Here is a 19,162-nt window from a genome sequence, read left to right on the forward strand (position 1 = left end):
GCCTCTTTGCACCCGGGATCCCCTATGCTCCGCCCAAGAGTCCGGAGGGACCCGATTAGGTAGACCCTCTGCACCTGACCCAGGTGGGGCGGCCCCCCGGGCACGACCTCTCTCCCCGGTGAAATCGAAGGGAAACCAGGGCTCCTCGGGCAAGGTGGCTTGTCTTTCCCGCCTAACACCAGGCCTTGGCCCTCATTCCTCTCGTCTCTGTTCCCGAGCAGGAAAATCCGCAAGTTGCTTTCATCGTCGGAGACCAAGCGAGCCGCCCGGCGCCCGTACAAGCCCATCATCCTGCGGCAGCCCCCGGCCACACAGCTCCGACAGCCCGTGAACGACGAGCCCATTGTCATCGAGGATTAACGCCAGCCGAGTGGCCACCCCCACCCTCCCCTCCGTCCACCCCCTCCCCGACCCCACCCGACCCCACTCCACATCCGCCCAAAAGAATCTCCGCTCCAGTGTCTCTGAGCTTTCCCAGCGACGGCGTCGAGTGAGCCGCCGAAAGGGGGAGAGGATTACAGCATCGGCCTGCCCCTCTCCGACCCGAATCGGGCGGCTTCCGAGACCGAGGACTGTCCGTATCTCCTTCCTTTCTCTGTTGTCGGTAGTCTTGGCCCCCTTTCCCCTTCACTTGCAGCGAGGCCCGCTCCTTGGGTGGGCAAGCCGGGGTGGTGTTGAGGGGAGAGGGGCGGTTTAACTTATTCAGAGAATGCGGAACAGCCATTTTTAGCCTTTTTGTTTACCCTTCAGAAGAGGTGAAGACAAGGAATCTTCCACTACGCGCGCCTCCGAGCCCTCGGCATCCTCAGCAAGGCTAGGAGGCTGCGCTGTAAGATTTCTTCCTGTTCTGGTGTCGAAGGTGCCATTTTTAATTTTATTTCTACGACTCCTTTTGTAGGGAACTTGAGGTCCGCAGCTCCGTGAGGAACGTTAGGGCCCCAACCGCCAACCGCAAGTTCAGTCGGTCCGTCCGGGGTCTGTCCCTCATCTTTTCAAATCACCCTCCTAGTGACCTCTCCTGCCCCGCCTCACCTCCCCGTCCCCCAGCAGTGTTAGCCCCGGGCCCCGGAAGTCGTCGGCTGGGTCCGAGGGCGTGAGCCGGTCAGCCGTCTGCCCGGACTCGATGGAGGCCCCCGGCCCACCCGGCCCCACTCTGGAGAGCCTGGGGGCGTTGGGATGGGGCGAGCCATCAACGCGGGTCCGGGGCCCTCCGGAAACCAGGGGCAAGAAGCGGCTCGGGCTCTGGACCCGGGAGTCCGGCAACCCCGCACCCTTTTCCTCTCCCCCGACCGTCTTGCCCTGGTCCGGAGCCTACATCGCTTTTGTTTCTGAGACTTGCTTGTGCAACAGTGTTTTGGATACACTTCTCCAAGGGGAAGCGGCGTTACTGGACATTTTCCCTTGTGGAGGAAATTGAAAATGGGATTTTAATTTGGACACAGTGTGTATCAAAAAGCTAAGTGTGTTTCCCCTTGAAACTTTTTGTGTTTACGGATTTTGCATCTTGAACTTACTCTGTATTTGCAGGTCTGTCCGGTTTCTTTCTTGTACGTCTCCTCCATGCGGTGCATTTCAGACGCCCCCGCTGTGTTTGAACAGATGTCGACTCTCATTCGCAACTTGTACCGATCTGTCCGTGTCCCTGCCGCGGGCAGGCAACGCATGTGATAAACTCCTTAGTCATTCCATACGTGTTGACGCCGAGATGAGCCAAAGTGCTGTTTTTTGGATTAACCGGTGGGGGGAGAGGAGGAGGGGGCAGACCAGCTGCGTCCAGCACGATGGAAAACCACCCTCCCCCTCGCCCCCTCCCGGAGACATTTCGGTTCCCTTTACTTACGGTGCAAATAAATCCAGCAGTGGCGCGTTTGTGAACCTCCGGCCTGTTGGTCTGTGTTCGGGAAGCTACGGGCAGGATGCGGGGTGACCAGAGACCATTTGGAGGCCTTGTCCACACCCCTCCCCGGGGCAGCGAGAGGGAGGCGACCGGGATTGGGGGGCCGCTTGCTAGGGTGGCGAGCTGAAAGGGACGACGGACGGGAGGAGAGATTGCCCAAAAGACCCTGGGGCACTTGAGAGATGGACAGCAACTGGATCTGGGTGAAGTAGAGACTTAGGGGTCTTGTTTGTAGGTTCTAATCCCGGCTCCGCCATTTATCAGCTGTGTGACTTTGGACAAGTCACTTAACTTCTCTGTGCCTCAGTTTCCTCCTCTCTAAAATGGGGATTAAGACTGTGAGCCCTTTGTGGAACAACCTCATTACCTTGTTTCCACCCCAGTGCTTAGAACAGTGCTTGGCATGTAGAAAACGCTTAACAAATACCATCGGGAGCCGGGATTAGAACCCTGGTCCTTCTGACTCCCAGGCCCGGGCTCTATCCACTAGGCCATGCAGTAGGAGAGGAGGATCCAGGGGGAGAGCAAACGCCCACAGCAACCGACAGTGTATCCGATTACTGATCACTATGGAATGGATTAGACACCAAAGTGAAGATTGTCATGCACTCAGACCCACGTGTGGTTACTGCTACTTCTACTTCGCTACTGGGTTAGCGAAAGCGGCTAAATCTGTATGGTAAACACAGGATAGTGGGGGTTTTGCAGTTGGATGGATGGGCCTGTCCCTGGTTTTATAGCTTGGTCCTCATGCCACCCCGGTCCATCTTTGTCAGGTGCCCTCTGCGTGCCAACACATTTTGCTTCTGCTCTGTGTCTCATCCTCGGCTTATCGTCCCTCGCTGAGCTCAGCCACTTCTGTTTGGTGTTGGATTCGAGGCATGAGTTCCTCACTGATAAGGGGGGGCCATGTTCACATTCTTGGTTGTGATAAGGATTCCTGCTTTCATACCCGAAGGCCCTTTTCCTCTCTTTCAGTCAGCTTCTAGAACCTTCCTTCCTGAATCCTGTTCTAAACCCTTTCTCATTCGCAGTCAGTCATGACAATTTTACGTTAGTCATTCATAAGTATACAATATCGGTAATAACTTCAACTTTTAGGCACACTGGAATCAGTCATTGTGCAATTCTAAAGCAGAATCATTCATCATCATCAATGGTATCTGAGTGCCTATTATGTGCAGAGCACTGTACTAAGCACTTGGGAGAGAATACAGTACAACAGAGTTAACACACGTGTTCCCTGCCCACGATAAGCTTACGGTCTAGAGGGGGAGACAGACATTGATATAAATAAATTATATAATTTAAAGAAATGTACCTGTGGGGTTGAGGGTGGGGCAAATATCAAGTGCCCTTCAGCGCTTAGAACAGTGCTTGGCACATAGTAATCGCTTAACAAATGCCATCATCATCATCAAAGGTCACAGATCCAAGAATCACTGACAGTTCATTCATCGTTAGACAGGCTCCTGCCGTGGGCTTCTTTGTCCCATAGTGGGTCCTGGCTTAATCCCACTTTGGGTATCCAATACTTAATGAAATATCTTTAATTTTTGATACAGACAACTCATTCATTCAATCGTATTTATTGAGTGCTTACTGTGCAGAGCACTGTACTAAGCACTTGGAAAGTACAATTCAGCAATAGAGGCAATCGCTGCCCACAACGGGCTTATAGTCTAGAAGTGAGGAGACAGATATCAAAACCAGTAAACAGGCATCAATATAAATAAATAAAATTATAGATAAATACACGTCAAAACAAGTAAACAGGCATTAATATAAATAAATAGAATTATAGATAGGTACATATACACAGGTGCTGTGGGGTGGGGGGGTAGAGCAAAAGGAGGGAATTGGGGTGATGGGGAGGGGAGGGGGAACTGAGGAAAAGGGGGGCTTAGTCTGGGAAGGCCTCTTGGAGGAGGTGAGCCTTTAGTAGGGTTTTGAAGGGGGGAAGTGCGATTGTTTGGCGGATTTGAGGAGGGAGGGCATTCCAGACTAGAGGTAGGACATGGGGCAGGGGTCGATAGCAGGACAGGCGAGAATGAGACACTGAGAAAGTTAGTACCAGAGGTTAATGATGTTAATAATAATGGTATTTGTTAAGCGCTTACGATGTGCAAAGCACTGTTCTAAATGGCAGGGGGGATGCAAGGTGATCAGGTCCCACGAGGAGCTCACAGTCTTAATCCCCATTTGACACATAAGGTAACTGAGGCACAGAGAAGTTACGTGACTTGCCCAAAGTCACACAGCTGACAAGTGGCGGAGCTGGGATTAGAACCCATGACCTCTGATTCCCAAGCCCGGGCTCCTTCCACTGAGCCACGCTGCTTCTCAGCAGCGTGAGAGAAACGATAAACAATTTGGTAGTCAACTGGGTTTAATGTGACAGCTATATAAAACGGACCCTACCGTCTCATATTCAGAATGCGATCTGACTTCCTCAAATTAAGAGGAACAGGATCCATTAATTTGATCCTTAACTCATGCTTATCCACAATCCAACCATATACAATAATAATAATCATAATAATGTTGGTATTTGTTAGGCGCTTACCATGTGCAGAGCACCGTTCTAAGTGCTGGGGTAGATACAGGGTGATCAGGTTGTCCCACATAAGGATTACAATCCCACGGGGCTGTAATCCCCGTTTTACAGATGAGGTAACTGAGGCACCGAGAAGTGAAGTGACTCGCCCACAGTCCCACAGCTGCCAAGTGGCAGAGCCGGGATTCGAACCCATGACCTCTGACTCCCAAGCCCGGGTTCTTTCCACTGAGCCACGCTGTTTCTCTTAGTACTATTACTTGGTGCAATGTACAAATAAAAGCAACCCATTATATTCATTATTATTATTACCATATCAAGCACTTTCTCTTAACAGTGTCAAGCACTGCTCTAAGCGCTGTTTATTGTTGTACTCTCCTAAGCGCTAAGTACAGTGCTCTGCATATAGTAAGTGCTCAATAAATAGAATGAGTGAACTGAGGTAGATATGAGTCAATCAGTTTGGACACAGTCTCTGTCCCACATCAGGCTCTCGGTCTTAAGAAGGGGAGAAAACAGGGTAGAAGAAGTGCTGGTGGTGATAGTAATAATAGCAGCAGCATAGACTAGGCCTGGGTGTCAGAGGACCTGGGTTCTAATTCGGATCCACCACGTATCTGCTGTGTGACCTTGGGCAAGACACTTAACTTCTCTGTGCCTCAGTTATCTCAACTGCAAAATGGAGATCGACTGTGAGCCCCATGTGGGGCAGGGACTCTATCCAACCTGTTCAGCTTGTATCTGCCCCAGCACTTAATCCGGTGCCCGACCCATAGCGACGCCACGGACGCATCTCTCCCAGAACACCCCACCTCCACCTGCAGTCGTTCTGGTAGTGGATCCAGAGAGTTTTCTTCATAAAATCCGGAAGTGGTTGACCACCGCCTCCTTCCGCACAGTAAACTCGAGTCTCCGTCCTCAACTCTCTCCCTTGCCGCTGCTACCCAGCAGCGGTAAATGCTGAACAAATACCATTTAAAAAAATAATATTATCCTAAACACCGGGTCTTATTCCCACCTGTTGGGAATGAGGTTGGTGACCGTTCTTTAAAGGTATCCCAACAGTGATGCACTGGCAATCCTGCTTCTGAAGCCATCTGTTCCAGCCGGCTTCCATATGGCATGGCTCCCTTTTTGTGTCTTTAGATCAGACCCAATTTTAACCCACACTTAGTGGACTAATTTTCACAGGTTATGCCAAAGGATACCCAAGCCTGTAGAGGAGTTCATTCATTCAATAGTATTTATTGAGCACTTACTATGTGCAGAGCGCTGTACTAAGCACTTGGAATGTACAGAAGCAGCATGGCTTAATGGAAAGAGCACGGGTCTGGGAGTAAGAAGATGTGGGTTCTAATCCCAGCTCTGCCACGTATCGTCCGTATGACCTTGGGCGAGTCATTTAACTTCTCTGTGCCACAGTTACCTCATCTATGAAATGGGGAGTAAGACTATGAGGCCCACATGGGACATGGACTGTGTTCAACCTGATGAGCTCGGCTCTACCCCAGCGCTTAGTCCAGTGCCCGCCGAATTGTACATTCCAAGCGCTTAATGCAGTGCTCAATAAATACTATTGAATGAATGAATGGCACATAGTAAGCGCTTAACAAATACCATTTTTTAAAAAAACCTCAATTGAAGTTACTCCCTGTTTGCCATTCCACAGAGGTTAGCCAGTCTCCTTTCATTGTAATAATAATACTTGTATTTGTTAAGCGCTTACTATGTGCAGAGCACTGTTCTAAGCGCTGGGGTAGATACAGGGTAATCAAGTTGTCCCAGGTGAGGCTCACAGTCATAATCCCCATTTTACAGATGAGGTAACTGAATCACAGAGAAGTTAAGTGACTTGCCCATAGTCACACAGCTGACAAGTGGCAGAGCATGGACCCATGACCTCTGAGTCCCAAGCCCATGCTCTTTCCACTGAACCACGCTGCTTCCCTACTGTATGGGTGGTATTCCAACCACACTCTTCCACGGGTGGCATGGAATTGTCCCGTCTTCCCATTACATCATACCAAATCCTTCTACCAGGCACACCTTTCTCCCTTTTCCTATGCTCGACTGCATGTGTTGCTGGGTGTGATCCAGGCAGACAGTGCTGGGAAACAGCATGGCCTTGTGGATAGAGCACAGGCCTGGGAATCAGAAGGAACTGAGTTCCAGTTCCACATCTGAGCCCCACGTGGGATAGGGACTGTGTCCAACCCGATTTGTTTGTATCCACCCCCGCGCTTAGTACGGTGCCTGGCATATAGAAAGCACCCAACAAATACCACAATTATTATTCTCTTGGGCAAGTCACTTCACTTCTGTACCTCAGTTCCCCCATCTGTAAAATAGGGATTAAGACCGTGAGCCCGTGAGGGACAGAGACCGTATCCAACCTGATTAGCTTGTATCTAACCCAGCGCTTAGAACAGTCCTTGACACATAGCACTTAACAAATACCATCATCATTATTATTATAATAATGTTGGTATTTGTTAAGCGCTTACTATGTGCCGAGCACTGTTCTAAGCGCTGGGGAAGACACAGGGGAATCGGGTTGTCCCACGTGGGGCTCACAGTCTTAATCCCCATTTTACAGATGAGGTAACTGAGGCACCGAGAAGTTAAGTGACTTGCCCAAAGTCACACAGCTGACAAGTGGCAGAGCTGGGATTCGAACCCATGACCTCTGACTCCAAAGCCCGTGCTCTTTCCAGTGAGCCACGCTGCTTCCAATAATAATAATGTTGGTATTTGTTAATTTGGTATTATTACACCAGTAGGTAATATTACCAAGTTGTGGAGGATGGAGGGAACCGGAGCCCCCGCACACCCTTCTCCCAGTATCCCGGTCATATGGATCATCATCTTTTTGGCACCCAGGAGGAATCTCACATCCCCTTTACCATGGAAGAGGGTTGGGGGGTCCACAGGGCTTGTCCCAAAATTACGGACAATTTCTAAATGGGGCAGGAGGGATGTGGCTGTGAATTTTCTCTTGAACTTCCCCCTCCGCTGTCAGGGTGGCTCCATCCAGGGCTGCCTACCTGGTACCTTTCACCTAGCCTCATAACCTGTGATTAATAATGATAATTATTATCATTAATCACTAATTAAGTGCTTAATTATGTGCCAACCATCGTCAGATCAAACACATTTCCTTTTTCACGCAGGGCTCACAATCTGGGGAGAGGGAGAACCGAGGAGGAAACGGAGACACAGAGAAGTCGAGTGATTTGCCTAAGATCACTCAGGAGGCAAGTGGTGGAGCCAGGGTGAGAATCCAAGACTCCTGACTCCCAGGCCTGTGCTTTTCCCACTAGGCGAGGCTGTCCAATTTTGGAATAACTGCAGCAGTTCTTCCCCAGATTCCTTCCTGTTGATCTAGCAATCCAGCCAATACCTTTTCCGAAACCACAATGACCATTTGTCACTTGGTTATAGCCAGAGTTGTAAGCCCTTTAACAAATACCACGATTATTATTAATGATTATTTAAATTTACTACGATAAACAATTTGGTAGTCAACTGGGTTTAACGTGACAGTTATATAAAACAGACCCTACCGTCTCATATTCAGAACGCGATCTGACTTCCTCAATTGCCGGTATGCTGTTTGCTGGCCATTTCTGAATGCTTTGTGCATTAGTTTCTGTATTTTTACTATATGGCAATACACTCCTTTATACGCTATACTCCATATAAATGTTTCCATTGATTTGATCAAACGAAAGTATTTATCGAGCACCAACTGCAACTATGCAAAGCACTATGCTATCTGCTGAAAGAGTCCAGTAGAATTAGGAGACGTGATTTCTGCCCTCAAGGATCTTGCAATCTAGCAGGAAAGACAGACGTTAAAATAAATACAGGTAAGAGGTATTTATTGATTACTTTGTGTGGAACACTGGGCTAAGCACCTGTATAGCAATATAACAGACACATTCCCTGCCCAGAGCAAGTTTAAGACGAAGGGGGAGACAGATAAATAAATTAGAGATAAATGCTATGGGGTTGAGTGTCACGGGTGAATAAGGGCAGCAAATCGGAGTATTGCAGAAGGGAGGGAGTGGGAGAAAAGGAAAAAGGAAAAGGGGTGCATGCTAGACCTGGAGTGGGTGGGTGAGATCCGACTCTCACAAACCAGAACACCTTGGTAAGCAACATGGCCTAGTGGATAGAGCCCGGGCCTGGGAGTCAGAAGGACCTGGGTTCTAATGCTGTTTCGGCCACTTGTCTGCTGTGTGACCTTGGGCAAGTCGATTAACTCCTCTGGGCCTCAGTTCCCTCATCTGTAAAATGGGGTTTAAGACTATGAACCCCATGTGGGACAGGGACTGTGTCCAACCAGATTTGTTTGAATCCACCCCAGCACTTAGAACAGTGACTGGCACAGAGTAAGTGCTGAACAAATACCATTAAAAACACAAAAGAACCTGGTGACAGACTGGATGTTGGGGTTGAAAGAGAAGGCATCAAGGAGGATAATGCCATAGGTACAGGGTTGAGAGATAGAGAAGTTGGTGGTGTTCTCCACAGTGATGGGATAGTCAGGGGGACTAGAGGATTCCCCTGTGAGTAGGGAACATGACTGAAAAAATTTAAAAATAAATTATGGTATTTGTTAAGCACTTTTTATGTACCAGGCACAGTACTGAGCACTGGGGTGGGTACAAGCAAATGGGGTTGGACACAGACCCTATCCCACATGGGGCTCACAATCTCAATCTGCATTTAACAGATGAGGTAACTGAGGCACAGAGAAGTGAAGTGACTTGCCCAACGTCACAGCAGACGAGTGGCAGAGCCAGCATTAGAACCCACGACCTGTTGACTTGCTTTATCCACTACCAACTCTTTAGCGTTGTACTCTCCTAAGCGCTTAGTATGCTGCTCTGCACACAGTAGGTGCTCGAGAAATACCATTGATTGCTTGACATGTTGAGCACGAGGAGCCGGCAGGACGTCTGTAAATGGGAGATTGCAGAGGAGGAGAGAAGAGTTTGAGGCCAGTGAGATAGATTTTGCAGAATCATGTCCATCACTGGAGCAAGCAGAGGCTCAGCCGAGGGTCCTGGAACCATCGTGGTCTGGGTCTGGTCTCCCTGGAATCACCACCGCTCGGAGATCAGCGTGGCTGAGTGGAAAGAGCCGAGCTTGGGAGTCAGAGGTCCTGGGTTCTAATCCTGGCTCCGCCACTTGTCTGCTGTGTGACTTTGGGCAAGTCACTTCACTTCTCTGTGCCGCAGTTAACTCATCTGTAAAATGGGGATTAGGACTGTGAGCTTACTTTGTGCTGAGCACTGTACTAAGCACTTGGGAGAGTACACTGTAGCAATTGTTATAAATCCCTCTAGACTGAAATAATAATGTTGGTATTTGTTAAGCGCTTACTATGTGCAGAGCACTGTTCTAAGCGCTGGGGTAGACACAGGGGAATCAGGTTGTCCCACTTGGGGCTCACAGTCTTAATCCCCATTTTACAGATGGGGTAACTGAGGCACAGAGAAGTTAAGTGACTTGCCCACAGTCACACAGCTGACAAGTGGCAGAGCCGGGATTTGAACCCATGACCACTCACTCCAAAGCCCGTGCTCTTTCCACTGAGCCACGCTGCTTGGGCACGGAATGTGTCTGTTTATTGTTGTACTCTCCCAAGCGCTTAGTACAGTGCTCTGTACACAGTAAGTGCTCAATAAATATGACTGAATGAATGGATGAGTGAATGACCAATCAACAGATACATTCCCCGCCCTCAACGAGCTTACAGTCTCGAGGACTGAAGGAGATGGAAGATTCTCCAGGTGAGTTATTCCCAATTCCTTTCCCTCTCTGCACAGGGGACATATCCCATCCCAATAATAATAATGGTAATTGTTTAGCACTTACTATGGGCTAAGCAGTGTTCTAAGTGCTGGGGTGGATAGAAGCTAATCAGCTTGTCCCACATGGGGCTCACAGCCTTAATCCCCATTTTATAAATGAGGTAACTGAAGCCCAGAGTAGTTAAGTAGTTTGCCCAAGGCCACAGAGCAGACAAGTGCAGAGCCGGGATTAGAACCCAGGTCTTCTGACTCCCAAGCCCGTGCTCTAGCCACTAGGCCATGCTGCTTCTCTAATCACTCCCCCCGCCTCAGTGCCCCTGCATGCCGGGCAGAGATTGTAGCTGACCCCAGGAATCCGGCAAACCCCACAGCACAGGGTGGAGAGGGATCACTCATTGTCCATCTGGGAGTTGACTTCCTGGGATCTAGCCTGGCCCTATGCCAGCTTGGATAATTCCAGCCGTCTCCCGCTGACGCAACTCCTTCCCCTCAGGGTCCTTGTGTAACCCTGGGTTTACATCCGTCCCTGAGAGATGAGATTGAAAGGAATCGAGATACTGGAGTGGTGTCCGACCACGGAGGAGGGTCGGGGGACATTGGAAAAAGGGCTCTGGGTTTGGCCACCTTTCGAGGTCAACAATCCGGTCCAGTTAGCTTCATTCTGGGAATGAAAGCTCTAGACTGTAAACTCGTTGTGGGCAGGGAACGTGTCTAGCAACCATTTTATTGTACTCTCCCAAACATTTAGTACAGTGCTCTGCTCACAGTAAGCACTCAGTCAATAAAAATAATAATAATGATAGTATTTATTAAGTGCTTACTATGTGCCAGGCACTGTACTAAGCACTGGGGTGGAGACAAGCAAATCGAGTTAGACACAGTCCCTGACCCACGTGGGGCTCACAATCTCAACCCCCATTTTACAGATGAGGTAACCGAGGCCCAAAGAAGTGAAGCGACTCGCCAACAGACAAGTGGCGGAACTAGGATTAGAACCCAGACCTTCTGACTCCCAGGCCCAGGCTCTATCCACTACACGATGTCGCTTCAATCAATGTGGCCGACTGATCCTGAGGGAAGAAGATTCCCTCTTTCAGGAGTCGTAGAGGAAGGGGAATACTAATCGTGATTTTTTTTTTCAGGGTTTACCTGTGCTAAGCGCTAGAGTTGATACAAAACAGTCAGATCGGGAAAGGCTACCTCACTTCGCTCCTCTAATGCCAACCTACTCACTGTACCTTCATCTCATCTATCTCACCGCAGTTGTTTCCCTACATCCTGCCTCTGGCCTGGAATGTCTTCACTCTTCTCTGCCTTCAAAGCCTTATTCAAAACATATTTTCTCCAAGAAGTCTTCCCCAACTAAGTTCTCATTTCCTCTTCTCTCATTCTTTTCTGCATCATCCTTGCACTTGGCCTTTATTCAGCCCTCCCTCAGCCCCATGGCACTTACCTCCACATCCGGCATTTATTTATATTAATGTCGGTCTCCCCCTCTCGAGCGCAAGTTTGCTGTGGGCAGGGAGCATGTCTACTAACACTACCAACACAGAAAAGTGGTGTGGTCTAGTGGAAAGAGCATGGACCTGGGAGGCAGAGGATCTGGGTTCTTATCCTGGCTCCATCATGTGTCTGTTGTGTGACCTTGGGCAGGACACTTCACTTCTCTGTGCCTCAGTTACTTCATCTGTAAAATAGGGATTAAGCCTGTGAACCCCAAGTAGGACGTAGGCTGTGACCAAACTGATTAGCTTGTACCCCAGAGTTTAGTACAGTGCCTGGCACATAGTAAGCACTTAACAAATACCATGAAAAAAGCCCTCTTATATTGTACTCTCTCAAGTGCTTAGTACTGTGCTCTGAGCATAGTAAGCGCTCAATAAATACAGTTGATTGATTGGCACAGAGAAGTTATGTGATTTGTCTAAGATCACACAGCAGGCAAGTGATGGAACTGGGATTAGAACTCTAATCTCCTGGCTCCCAGTTTTGTACTCTTTCCACTAGGCCACACTGCTTAGAGGTCCTAAGCTCCTCCAGCCCCCATCTACCTACATGGACACACACCTTTAGAACCAAGGACACAAATATACCCAGAAATGCCCATCCACACCACCAGCCAGTGCCACTCAATCAACCAATCAATCAATGGCATTCTTTGAGGACAGGGTAGAAACACCACCATCCTCCCTATCTCACAAACCCATAACCTTGGCATTGTCCTTGACTCAACTCTCTCATTCAATCCACACATTTGATCTGTCACCAAATCCTGTCATTTCTTCCTTCATAACACCACTAAAATCCACTCTATCCTTTCATTCTTTCATTCATTCATTCAATCGTATTTATTGAACACTTTCTTTGTGAAAAGCACTGTACTAAGCGCTCGAGGGAGTAGAATAAAACAGACACATTCCCTGCCCACAGTGAGCTCACAGTCTAGAGGGGGAGACAGACAGACGGAGAGGATATCCTACTATGCTGATCCCAAGCACTTATCTTAATCCACTTTGATTTCTGCATCAGCGTCCGCACTGACTTCCCAGCCTCTTTTCTTTTCCCTCTCCAGTCCATACTTCGCTTGCCTGCCTGGATCATTTTTCTTAATAAAAAAATAATGTTTTGTCCATTTCCCCCCTCTCCTCAAAAACCTCCAGTGGTTGCCCCTCTGCCTCCACAACAAACAGAAACACATTCATTCATTCTATTGTATTTATTGAATTCGTACTGTGTATAAACCACTGTACTAAGCGCTTGGGAGAAGCTCATGGTGTAATGGATAGAGACTGGGCCTGGGAGTCAGAAGGTCATGGGTTCATGAGACTCTGAGCCCTACGTGGGACAGGGACTGTGTCCAATCTGATTTGCTCGTACCCACTCCAGTGCTTAGTACAGAGCCTGGCACAGATTAGGTGCTTAACAAATACCATAATTATTATTATTCATCATTATTAATATCTTATTCTTATTTTTGGTCCAGCGTCACTGCAAAATTCTAACCAGAGGATTGTCCAACTGCAGAAATGTCTAAACGCAGCCACACTGGGTCCAAACCCATGCCGTGCCGACCTCAGGGCCGGCGCAGGATGGATCCCAGGCAGAACTCATTCATTCATTCAATCGTATCTATTGAGTGCTTACTGCGTGCAGAGCATTGTGCTAAGCACTCGGGACAGTACAATGTAGCAATAAATAAGACACATTCCCTGCCCACAATGAGCTTACAGTCCAGAGTCCTCCTATAGACTCGGATAAAACAGCCGGGGAGAGCCCCAGAGAGGAGACCCCGTTGGCTGCCATGTCCCAAGTTGCCTATTATCAATCGATCGTATTTATCGAGCACTTACTTACTGTGTGTAGAATATCTCTCTAAGCTCCTGGGAGTGTACCACAGAACAGAAGAGGAGCTTGCAGTCCCAGAGGAGCCGACCCCAGCCTCATAAGGAGGATGCAGGCTGCTCCCCGAGGTGACAGGAGTTGGGAGGGGGAGAGGGTCACCCAAGGTCTCAGAGACCCTCCCACATCCCCTTGGGAGGCAGCAGTTAGGGGAGGGAGGCCATCAAGCCACCGGAGTTTCTGGCTCCTCAAGCTCATCTCTAGACTGTAAACTCGTTGTGGACAGAAATGTGTCTGTTATTGTCATATGAGTACAGTGCTCTGCACACAGTAAGTGCTCGATAAATACGATTGAATGAATGAATGAAAGTGGTCATAGCCCACAGTCTGGACCCTGGATGGTCGCAGGTTCTGTTAGACCCCGAGGGGAGGGCGGGGAGGGAAAAGGAAAGGAAGGTCAGGCGGTGGGGAGAAAGTTCAAACCTCCAGCCCCTAAATAATAATAATAATAATGTTGGTATTTGATAAGCGCTTACTATGTGCAGAGCACTGTTCTAAGCGCTGGGGTAGATACAGGGTGATCAGGTTGTCCCAAGTGAGGCTCACAGTCTTAATCCCCATTTTTACAGATGAGGTAATTGAGGCACAGAGAAGTTAAGTGATTTGCCCACAGTCACACAGCTGATAGGTGGCAGAGCCGGGATTCTGAAGGCTCCCCGCACACCCACCTTCCCCCTTAATGCTCTCATCCTCATCGTTGTCCATCTACACTGGGTGCCTACTGTTCATACAGCCCTGGACTGACTCTAACTTCCATCCCACCTGCTGCAGGGGCTGGGGAAAGGACTAGAGGGAAGAAGCCGCTCAGCCACGCCTGGGTCCAGCCCAGGGTCTCAATGTCCTGGGAACTACCCTCCCCAACCCCCGGCCCTGGAAAGGGGCAGCAGAACATGCGGGTGGGTAGTCTGGGTTGTCCCAGCCAGAGACAGTCCACGAGAAGCCCCTCCCCAACCCCACACTGCCGGACTCAACCCATGGCCCTACAAGGCCCGGAAGTGCTGGGGATCGGGGAGGGGGAGACGGAGAGGGTGAGGCCGTTGCCGAGGAGCACAGAAGGTTCTGGACAACGTGCCAAACCGGGATGACTTTGGGCTGCCTTCATGCTCGTCACTCAACTCTCCCCCCACTGCACATACCACCCCCTGGGCCCCCGAAACAGATAAGCGGGTGGCGCTGAAGGGCCTGTCGACCCCCTGGAGAACGGGGGGAGGGGACCCAGCCTCAAAATAGCTTCTTCCCTGCCATCACCTTGCTCCCCCCACTCAAGAGCCCCCCACCGACGGGGTCTGCTTGGAGGGAATGGTCCCAGGCTGGTCTGGGCCGGGGAGTGGTCGTTTCTTCCCTATCCAGGCCTGGGCCGGATCCCCCGTGAGATTAGCCAACCCTGCGGGGTGGCGAGGTGGTGGGGGGCCTCTGGAGGGCAGCGGGGCTCCCACATGCTGCAGAGCGGAGAAACAGACCACCTCACCCCCACCCTGGCCACCTCTTCGGCCCCGGCTCTAGCCCATCGACCCTGTTGGACCCCCAGTTCTTGGTCAGGTCACCCCGGGTCATTCCGCGGCCTCTCAGGGCCCGGCTGAAAACCGGTCAGTGGCCAGGACTGTCTGTGCGTGTGTCCTGTCTCTCCCATCATATTGCCAGTGCCATGAGGTCAGGGAGAGTGACCCCTCCTCTCTCTGCCCCTCCCGTCCACCCCCCAACCTCGGTCAGCAGGGACGGGAAGGCGGCTGCTGTCTTGGGTGCTGAAACAGCAGCTCGCGGGCGTGGGAGTGGGCCGAGGCGGGATTGGGGAGGGGGATCCGGGAGACCCTGTGGCTACGGAGAGGGCAACAGCCCTCCAGATGAGGGACTGCAGGGCGGCTCCAGCCCCTGCTCCCGGGACTACTGTGACAGCGGGTCAATCCCCTTATATTGACCTGGAGCTGGGGGCTGATGTCTGGGCCTGTTATAATTAATAACAATAATTACGGTATTCGTTAAGTGCTCACTAGGTGCCAGGCACTGTACTAAGCGCTGGGGTGGATATCAGCCGACTGGGGCGGATACAGTATCTGTCCCATGCGAGGCTCACAGTCTCAATCGCCATTTTCCAGATGAGGTTACTGAGGCCCAGAGAAGGGAAATGACTTTCCCAAGGTCACGCAGCAGACAAGTGGCAGAGCTAGGATTAGAACCCATGACCTACTGCTCTACCCAGTGCGCCATGCTGCTTCTCTGGCCTGGAGCTGGGGGGGGGGGGGGTCGCGGGGGGCGCTGGGCCCGTAATACTGGCCTGGAGCTGGGGGTTGAAGTCTGGGCCCGTTATACTGGACTGGAGCTGGGGACTGGGATCTGGGCCAGTTATACTGGATTGGAACTGGGAGCCGAAACCCGAGCTGGTTAGACTGAGCTGCAACTGGGAGCTGGGCCCAGCTGGACTGGTGGGACAGTGGATGGGATAGGTCTTCCCCAGTAGCCCTGGGGGAGTGGACTGGGCTGAACCCCAAGGTGCATATCTGTCCCAAGTCCCCGAGCCCCGTCATTCCAATCCTGGAGGAGGAATCTGCCGACGAGACCGTTGCCATGAGAACGGGAGCAACAAAGAAAACGGCGCCAGCCTGAGAACGGTGGCACAGGGAGGGGCGAGGGGAGCTGAGCTCTGCTGGGAGAGGGGGGCAGGGGTTCTCTACCTCCAGCTCTGGCGGGGATCGATGCATGGCAGGGGCAAGGAAACCCCCTTCCCAACAGGGTCCGGGGGGCTCCAGGCCTGCCCCACCCTCTGTCTCCTCCAGGAAGCCTTCCGAGAGTCACCTCACCTGCCTATGGTCATTTCGATCTCTTCAACCCCTAAACAGTAGGGACACCTCTATTTCCAAAATTGTGAAGCTGTTCCTCAGCCTCCGAGCCCAGGACAGTGAGAGAGACAGAGCCGGAGAAAGAATCCTGTCTCCTCCATGAGATTGTCAGCCCTTCGAAGGCAGGGCGTAATGATGATGATAATAATAATTCCCCCTCTAGACCAAACTCCTTGTGGTCAGGGATTGAGTCTACTAACTCTGAGAAGGTAGAGCATGTAGACCGTGGGTCTGGGAGTCAGGGGACTTGGGTTCTAATCCCAGCTCTGCTAATTGCCTGCTGATGATAATAATAAAAATAATAATAATAGTGGTATTTGTTAAGTGCTTACTGTGTGCCAGGAACTGTTAAGCACTGGTGTGGATACAAGCAGATCAGGTTAGACACAGTCCCTATCCCACATGGGGCTCACAGTCTCAATTCCATTTTACAAATGAGGTAACTGAGGCCCAGAGAAGTGGAGTGACTTGCCTTGGGTCACACAGCAGACAAGTAGTGGAGCTGGGATTAGAACCCAGGTCCGTGCTTTATCCACTACTCCATTCTGCTTGGGCAAGTCACTTAACTTCTGTGTCCTGGTCTGTAAAATGGGGATTAACTCTTCCTTCCTCCTACAGAGACTGTGAGCCCCATGTGGGGCAGGGTCAGTGTCCAACCTGATAAACGTGTAGCTACCCAAGCGCTTAAAACAGCACTTGACACTTACTATACTATAAAAAACTAAAAGTGTGTTTTTTGGACTCCTCCATTTGCTTAGTACAGTCAATCAGTCTAAGTAGGAGTGAAGACCGGCATCGAACCCCCATTTTGCAGATGAGGAAACTGAGGCACAGAGAAGTGAAGCGACTTTCTCAAGGTCACACAGCAGGCAAGTGGCAGAGCTGGGTTTAGGGCCCAGGTCTCCTTTCTACCAAGCCAGGTTCCTTCTAACAAGCTATTCTGCTTCTCTTTCTAAGTCCCAACCAGAAACCTGACCCTGTGAGGAGGGGAAGAAAACAGTGTGTTTAGTTTCTTTTAGTCTCGCCGACTGATTTCTTTATGGCCTTGGCACTGGAAAAAGCACTAGTTTGATGCCTAGATCAGGGCCTCGCCTACCTGGGTTTCTTCCCTCACATATGCTTGGGATACTAACATGCCTGTAGTGGGTCACACATGTACAAACCAACATACGTACAGTGTGTGTTCTTGGCTGCGTGGCCTAATGTAGAAGCGGCATGGCCTAGTGGTTAGCCCCCGGGCCTGGGAGTCAGCAGGACCCGGGTTCTAATCCCAGCTCCATCGCTTATCTGCTACGTGACGAGGGGCAAGTCCCTTGGCTTCTCTGGGCCTCATCTGTAAAATGGGGATTAAGACCGTGAGCCCCATCTGGGACAGGGACTGCATCCAACCCGACTATCTCGTATCTACCCCAGAGCTTAGAACAATGCCTGGCACGTAGTAAGCGTTTAACAAATACCGTTATTATTATTATGACGGCCCTGACAGAGATGTCGTTGGGCGAGGCGGGGCACGGCGGCACTTCCCCCAGACAGAGCTGCAACAGGCGGACAGATGGGGATGACCGCCCCAGCCCCCCACCACGCACACACACACCCCAGTGTCGGAGGGAGGGGGGCGGTGGCGCCCTGGGTCTCGGATGTCGATTGTCTCGGTCCAAGCTTTTCCCTTGTTTATTGTCCTTGAAAATCTGCCTTGCCCGCCTGCGGGGCCGCCAGGCCAGGGACCGTGGCGGCTCCTGTTTCACGGTCAGTCTCCTGGCGGACCCGGGAGGCCACGGGGCCCCCGATCGGGGCAGAGACCCCCACCTCCGCCCAGCTCGGGCTCCAGATGCTGCCGGAGCCGGGCAGGGCCGAACCGACCCCCCGGCTGACCCCTGGGCCAGGGGAACACCCTCACCCCCACCCAGGGGTTGGGGGGCCACTAAAGGGAGGAGATGTAGAAGGGACAGGTGATCAGCCTGTGCCCCAACCGTTCATTCAATCGAAGTTACCGAGCGCTTACTGTGTGCAGAGCATCGTACTAAGTAAACAGATACATTCCTTGTCCATGACGGAGTGACCGTCGGCAGCATGGTGGAGTGGACAGAGCACGGGCCTGGGAGTCCAGAAGGTCATAAATTCTAATCCCGGCTCTGCCACTTGTCTGTTGTGTGACCCCGGGCAAGTCACTTCGTTTCTCCGTGCCTCGGTTACCTCGTCCGTAAAATGGGGATTAAGACTACGACAGGGACTGTGTCCAACCTGAGTCGCTTGCATCCACCCCAGAGCTTAGTACGGTGCCTGGTGGATAGTAAGCACTTAATAAATATCATCGTCGTCATTAGAGGGATGGAGACAGATATTAATATAAATAAATTACAGGAGTGTACATACCCAGAGCTTAGTACGGTGCCTGTCACATAGCGCTTAACAGATACCATTATTATTGTCATTATCATCGTCACTTCTAGACTGTGAGCTCGTTGGGGGCAGGGATGTACCTGTTGCTATATTGTACTCTCCCAAGCACTTAGTACGATGCTTTGCACGCAGTAGCACTCAACAAGTAGGACTGACTGAATGATTGAATGATTATTTTGATCAGTGCTGTGGAGCTGGGAGAGGAGATGAACAAAGGGAGTCAGTGGAGGCGATGCAGAAGGGAGTGGGAGAA

The 19,162-nt window shown here is 50.8% G+C and overlaps 1 protein-coding gene across 8 annotated transcripts in view; it reads left to right on the plus strand.

Moving 5' to 3' along the window:
• The window catches only part of MTA1 (metastasis associated 1), a 127,853-nt gene extending 125,978 nt beyond the window's left edge, over positions 1-1,875 (plus strand). For 6 of the 8 annotated variants that reach the window (XM_029063505.1, XM_029063515.1, XM_029063524.1 and 3 more), the window contains one exon: positions 222-1,875. In XM_029063505.1, coding sequence (XP_028919338.1) covers positions 222-360 — 139 coding nt within the window. In that variant the 3' untranslated portion in view covers positions 361-1,875. The remainder of the gene's footprint in view (positions 1-221) is intronic. The other 2 variants (XM_029063548.1, XM_029063562.1) reach the window with 1 other exon arrangement.
• The last annotated feature ends 17,287 nt before the right edge of the window (positions 1,876-19,162 follow it).

Source organism: Ornithorhynchus anatinus, chromosome 1 (assembly GCF_004115215.2).
Source record: "Ornithorhynchus anatinus isolate Pmale09 chromosome 1, mOrnAna1.pri.v4, whole genome shotgun sequence".
Classification (NCBI taxonomy): domain Eukaryota; kingdom Metazoa; phylum Chordata; class Mammalia; order Monotremata; family Ornithorhynchidae; genus Ornithorhynchus; species Ornithorhynchus anatinus.